Source organism: Nicotiana tabacum, chromosome 7 (genome assembly GCF_000715075.1).
Source record: "Nicotiana tabacum cultivar K326 chromosome 7, ASM71507v2, whole genome shotgun sequence".
Classification (NCBI taxonomy): Eukaryota; Viridiplantae; Streptophyta; class Magnoliopsida; order Solanales; family Solanaceae; genus Nicotiana; species Nicotiana tabacum.
In genome coordinates, this window is record NC_134086.1 from 86,166,823 (window position 1) to 86,174,059 (window position 7,237).

The window sequence follows — 7,237 nt, forward strand, 5'->3', positions numbered from 1 at the left end:
TAAAGTGAGTTGTGAAGTAAAAGTGAATAAGATAAAGAAGTCACTAAATTTTTCCCTTGCCGGGATATTGTTGCTTTATTGGTTATCTCCCTTGCCGGGATGTTGAGATTATTGATGTTGCTCCCTTGCCGGGACTTAATTGTTGAATTGTTGTTCCCTTGCCGGGATTCTTATTATAATCTTATTTATTCCCTTGCCCCATTGTTTGTGATTGTTGTTTGGGTGAGGAAGAGTGTTAAAACATGAAGGGTGATGTCGTGTATTGTTTCTTTTTGTGAGGAAAGAGTGTAAAGAGCGAAGGGTGATGCCGTGTACGATTGTGAAGAAAGAGTGTAAAGCACGAAGGGTGATGCTGTGCCGCACGATGTACCATTCCGTGCCGATTTTATTGATTATATGGTGAGGAAAGAGAGTAAAAGCACGAAGGGTGATGCCGTGCACACTTTTATTATATAATTGCTTTGATGAGGACGAGAGTAAAAGCATGAAGGGTGATGCCGTGCATTTGTTGATTTTTGATTCTTTGTTGATATCCGAGTTGTCATGTTCTTTCATTACTTGATGCCTTTTTATTCGGAATTGTTATCTCCCCCACAACATGCTACCCCTCCCACATTGACTGGTTAATTCTGTATTTCTTTTCCGTTGTATACATATTTGAACTGCACATGTTTGTTTGGTAGTCCGGTCCTACCCTCGTCACTACTTCGCCGAGGTTAGGCTAGACACTTATCAGCACATGTGGTCGGTTGTGCTGATACTACACTCTACACTATGTGCAGATCCCGGAGCAACTTTTGGACCGTAGTGTGGAGGCTACCTTCAGTCCGCGCGGAGACCAAGGTACACCTGCAGGCGTCCGCAGGCCCTGACGTCTCCTCTACTCCTATTTCCTGTTTCATTTTTCTTTTATTCAGAAATAGTGTATTGTCATTTTCTTCAGCCTTTGTATGTAGCAATCTTAGACAGTCTGTGACACTGTGACACCAGGTTTTGGATGGTTGAGACTTAAGTAATTGTAATAGACGCAGATTTCAGATGTTTAAATGTTATCTTCCGCTTATTTATGTAAAGTTTCGTTGTTTTCATGTTATCGCCTTATATTTGTTAAAAGAATTAATTTGATAATGAAGTAGGTAGTTAAGGATTATCTTGCCTAGCTCTCATCAGTAGGCGCCATCACGACTCCCGCGGGTGGGAAAACCGGATCGTGACAGTTTCCACAAACTCCGTTGAAAATTGATTATTAGTTTCCCGTTCTATATATATTTTGAGGGGAAAAAGTTGGAAATCTATTTTGTAAGATGATTAATTTTTTAGATCCATTCAGCCGCAAGCGCACAAGTTGTTGGTATTATTCTGTACTCTACCATTGAAGTAAAAGTTATTCACAATTTTAGGACAAAATTTAGCCAAGAGAGTAACGAAACAAATTAAATATAGATCTTCACATACTTTACATTTTTACAATGACTAACGAACTAAATAATTTAAGAGTAAAAATATTATCCCAAATTCACACCAAGCAATATCTGGCTTAACTTTCCAACAAGAAATCAAAGAATAAGTAGAGCTAGAAATTAAGAAGCTAAAAACAATCCACTATATATATTATATACCAGGCCATGATACTTCTAGTTGTCTTGGAATAAGTTGAAATTAAGATTTAGAAGTGCTCAAGTCCTTGAAAGAAGAAGGCGATGGTTCACCGCCGGCAGGTAAGTCGGCGAGGGCGGCGGCGATCCGGCGAATGCTTAAAGAACGAGCCGTTTTAAAGCTGTATGATCTTTGTGTTTTGGAGAATATGTTTGAAGATTTTGACAGAATCAAATAAACCAAAGCTTGAACCAAGGCAAACAGACCCACCTTCACCAATATACTTCCCTCAAACTCCATTACTGTTGCAATTTCAATATAGAGTAACTAGATGTGTATGAATCTGCTGTGAGATAAAGTAAGTTGTTAATTGTAGGAGAAATATATGAGAAGTGAAAAAATGGTACGTACGAGAAGTGTATATATAGCAGAAGAGATAGTGAAGCTTGTGACTTTCAAATTAGGCAACCTCTTTGACCGTTTGACGTTTGCAACTCATCGAGTGGGCTACGTGGAAATTTCCATGCTAATTGACCACATGTTTTTTTTTTCAAATTGAAATATCATAATATAACTTATTACGAAGTGTCAATTGTCCGTCTTTATTATAGAGAATTGGTAATCGATTAAACTACATTGATAAAGTACAAATTCTTTACACTATATAGTCTATATAGATTAAATCATTTATTATGTCGTCATGAATAGGATTATAGTTCTTGAAAATATGTGGCCAAAGAAAAAATAAAGAAATAATTAAGGTGTCAATGAATTGATGAGGAAATCAAGCTATTTCCGGTTTACTTGACCATAACGATCAATAACAGAAAGGTTGTTGATAATGATCATAAGTATTTAACAGCCAGTTGTTGCTTTAACGACTAAATTACTGAATTGTTTGAAATTGTTACGTGTCAAATGTCATGCCAATGCAGCAAGAAAGTATCACGCGGCTTTAATTTATCTACTAGTTTGTGGAGTATACTAAACCTAATCTCTTCTGACTTCAAATAGTGGATAAGATGAACTTGCCATGAACATGCAATCCATTTTTAGTTAGGTTATAATCGGTCTAGTTCCCTGGGTCCAACTTTTCCATTTTCCTCTTCTTTTTTTTGAAGAAATTCAAAAATAGCCAGAGTTACAACTGGCGTTCAAAAATAGTCCAGTTTCAAAATTAATCGAAATTTAGCCACTTTTCATGTAAAGATAAATCTGAACAAAAACACTGTTCAAAACCCGAAAAATACGTCAGTATATTATACTGGAGTTCCAGCATAAGTATGCTTGAACTCCGGCATATTATACTGGAGTTCCAGGATAAGTATGTTGGAACTCCAGCATAGTATGATAGAGTTCCAGCATAAGTACACTAGAACTCCAGCATAATATATTGGAGTTCAGCAAGTATAATTGTCCAGTGTAATATACTGGAGTTTGGAGCACCGGTGCTCCAGTCTCCAGTATATTATACTAGAGTCAGCAAAGTATATCGGTCCAGCATAATATGCTGGAGTTCATACACAGGTGCACCGAACTCCAGTATATTATGCTGGACCGGTCTCTGTTGCAGCAAAATAGTGGTTATTTTTCATGGACTTTGTAAGCGCTGGCTATTTTTGAATGACCAGTCCGAAAACTGGCTATACCGTACTATTTTTACTTTTTTTTTTCCTTAGGTACATAGGGTGTCCAATAGGCGCAATAGACAATTTACACTTTCATATGTTATCCATTTATTTGGCTGAGAAAAGAAAATATATCAAAGATGGGAAATAAGGAGTTTAATTACACAGAGGAACTAAAATCAAATTTACCGGGTTACAACCAGATAAAGTTAATAAAGATGTCATGACCATCTTTCCATCATTAATCTTGGTCAACTTAAATTGAACAGTAGGTCACAAAGAAATAACATAAAGCGTGAATACTGACATGTACGGGGTGCTTATATAAAAATCAAATAAGTTAACTTAACCATGTGTTTAATTTGATTATGGGTATGAAATTAACCTAACCATATTAAAGTGACATTTCATACACATTAATCTCAATTAAGTGTTGAATATATGTACGAAAGATACATATTTTATGTTTATTAATTTGATGTAAACATCCGATTCTCCTAACTTTCAACACCCAATGACATATGTTGGCAAACAAAACAATACGCACGAAAGTGACAGAACCAATCAGCCCATGAGCCACAAAAATGTCAAAGGTATGGGTCAATTTAGGGGTGTTTACGGTTCGGTTTGGTCGGTTTTTTATTAAAACCAAAACCAAATCAATTTAATCGGTTTTTAAAATTTTAAAACCAAATTAAATACAAACCATAGGTTTGATTGTTATTGGTTTGGTTCGGTTTTCCGGTTCTTAGTAAGCTAATGATAAGTCGATAATAGTAAAACAACACTAGACAACAATCTGAAAATAATTTGCTAAATTTATGTTTTTTTATATATTTCTTTCTGAAAGTTTATTTACCTGTTTATATGAAAAGAATGACCAAAAAATAAACTAAAAGTTTGTTTTCTCAAGCTTTAGCCATTGTTGTCTTGCAATTTGAATTTGCTTTCTTTACTCTTGTGGTGGTTTTTTTTCTAACTATTCTGTTAGGCAAAAGTATGTGCGGAGGGTTAGAGAATTAGAGTCTCTTAATAAAAAGAAAATTGGTCGAGTCCTATAGTTTTGGGCTTAGGCAATCTTTTAAGATATAAAAGGATAAACCAAAATTCAAAATAACAATTAAAATGCATAAAATATTTAAAATTATTTACAAAAAGATATTATATTGTATATAAATAATTATTAAATTTTGTAATTAGTCGGTTTGGTTCGGTTTATTTTTCGGTTTTTTAAAATAAAACCAAAACCAAACCAAATATTATCGGTTTTTAAAATTTAAAACCAAAACCAATCCAAATCAAGAAAAATATCGGTTTACTTAATCGGTTTGGATCGGTTTTCCGTCAAACCGTGAACACCCCTAGGTCAATTTGATATTTTCCAAAGAACCTCATGCATATTTCGTTTTGAATTTAAGATGATATTATAAATTGTCCTTAATTTTGAAAAGCAAGTTCAAACCATTCATGTGTCCTTTGAGAGCTGCAAGATTTATAATTTACGATATATACACTGAATCATTTATCCAGTTAAGCTCAGTTTGGTAGAGCTTTTGCCTTAAATACAATTACAAGTATCAGATAAGTCATACTCATTGCCTGTGCAATAATAAGGATTAAGAACCCCTTGCCATTTGAACTTCAAATGTCACAACTTCCAAGCATAAGCCACCAAGCAATGTAAACCTGTTTTTACTTAATTTGCTACAAAGTTGTTGCTGAAGCGTCGAAGTGTAGCTAGCTGCCATGGAATTTTCTTCACTGATTCCAGCCGTTAATTTTAATTATCGGACTAAAGTCAACGGAACAAGGAAAATTACTTACTTTTGATAAGCTTAAACGACTAACTATGGCAAGCTAAGGCCTAAAGGATGATTTAGACACATATATTAGTTCCCTAAACATAAGCGACCATTTATGTGATTTTCTCGAATTAAGCCATATCCTGGGTAATTTTATTGCAATCTACAAAATCAGTCCCCTCGATACATCAGAAATCAATTGATACATTATTAATTACCCGTTTACCTACATTCTGCTGCGCCCTCATTTAAAATCCATAGATACTAGGAGAGGAATATGTTGTACTTCCAAATTAAACCATGCAATATGCCGGAATGAAAAATTGATGCCCAGCTGAAACATGAAAAAGAGATGTCTCTATTACACATGCACAACAAATGGCACAAAAAAATGCTTATGCCCAATTTTAGACTACGTTATTCTTTCATCGCCAACAGGAACTCAAGATACAGAAACGAAACGAACACATCATCATAAACAATGCACATTCAACTAAAACCAAAAGACATACAACTAGAATTGTGCCAAAAACAATCAATCAAGCACACCTTAAGACTTCTGAAGAAAATCAAACCAATTTATATTTGACAAAAGAGCTCCTTTGGCATACTTCACTCGGTAACCAAAGTCGCTTTGGCCGAGTGGTTAAGGCGTGTGCCTGCTAAGTACATGGGGTTTCCCCGCGAGAGTTCGAATCTCTCAGGCGACGTAGTTTTTTATTGTATTTTTTTTTTATCTGTCTGAAGTTCGATGCGTATATGTTTATACAATTCGGTATCTAAAATTCAGTTGTTGGTATTAAGTCCATTTATTAACTTGTTATTTCCTCGAACCGCATCATCAGTGCCTAAATGGTGCTGCTACTGAAAAAAAACGTTTGGCTATAAAAAAAATTTGTTTCGATGCAAATATTAGATGGAAATGCATAAAGTTGTCCCACATTTCATTTGCATATAACGTATAACTATGTAAAAGTACAGAATTATTGGGAACACAGCATGAAAACAAGACATGACTGAATATTGAAACAATAGAAAAAGGACTTATTTTGCTAAAGAACTGGAAACCGGTTATAATTAATTAGGCAGGAAGCTTAGAAGCTTCGAGATCGGCAGCTTGTTTGATCAAATTCTGGTCACTATCATCAAGAGCCATTTGAATCGGCGACGATCCAAGTCCCTCGGCGATCGCCAGCATAATCTTCCTCATCTCATTCCCAAACTCCTGTCGGTCAACGGTGCCGTTGTGGTCACAATCGAACTTCTCGAATATGGAATCGTAGAGGCGGGTGAGTTCCTCCGGCGAGGCGGCAACGTCGACGCCGAAGTGAGCCTCTATGAGGCGGAGAGACTCGAACGCTTTGCGAAGCTCGGAACGGGATAAAACGCCGTCGTTGTTGAGGTCCAAATCGGTGAATCCTTTATCAATTGCCTTTGCAAAAGCTGCTTCGTCGTTTACGAAGTCTCGAATTGTTGATCCGTCTATGATCACTACTCCCATTTTTATTTTTTTTTAACTGATTCAGAAACTACTCTGAGGTAGTGCTTGTGAAGTGGGAATAGGATATATATGGCTGGGGAATTTGAATTTAATTAATAATTGTAAAAATTACGCTAACATTTTGAGATAAGATATTTTTGAGAGAAAAGCTAGTGGGTGGATACCTTGTCATTGGAGTATAGAGTTATCATTTTATGGCACGTGGTTGTCTCCATTTGCTTTTCTTCTTCTTTTTTTATGGTCAATTTTTTGTGAGGAAATATATTTGTTCTAAGAAGATGATGTGAAATAGATGAACAATCACAACCACTATTTTCATCATGAATATTGTCTAGTCTTTCATTTTTTTACAATTTGCTTATTTTAATACCAGGTATACCTTGGCCATAAATAATACTCCTACTAGTTTATTGTTTGTAAATGTTACAATTCATATTTGCATACACTAATTTGATCATGTTTAAGTGAAATAATATTTCTTACTCGTCAACTTTTAACCTTCCCAGGAGATATGTGTGGGCGCACAAGTTTTGAATACCCAAATAATCTTTTCAACCTCAGTCAGATTACTCTTTCTTTCTTCTCTTTAACCAAACGTTGTTAAATGCTCTTACTCCGCATCTGCCTAATTAATTAAGAAATTGATATCGAGTGACAATATAAATAGGAATTGGCAAAGTTTCACCTTTAGATTACATTTAGCAAAGACA

The 7,237-nt window shown here is 35.3% G+C and overlaps 1 protein-coding gene and 1 non-coding gene across 2 annotated transcripts; one reads left to right on the forward strand and one right to left on the reverse strand.

Moving 5' to 3' along the window:
- The first annotated feature begins 5,654 nt into the window (after positions 1-5,654).
- Positions 5,655-5,736, forward strand: TRNAS-GCU (transfer RNA serine (anticodon GCU)). Its single transcript has one exon. It is a non-coding gene; the product is annotated as a tRNA-Ser (tRNA).
- Positions 5,737-6,107: 371 nt separating this feature from the next.
- LOC107820817 (uncharacterized) lies at positions 6,108-6,527 on the reverse strand. The gene has a single exon (XM_016647162.2). It carries the CDS (start codon positions 6,525-6,527, stop codon positions 6,108-6,110), a length of 420 nt encoding a protein of 139 aa, XP_016502648.1.
- Between the last annotated feature and the right edge of the window lie 710 nt (positions 6,528-7,237).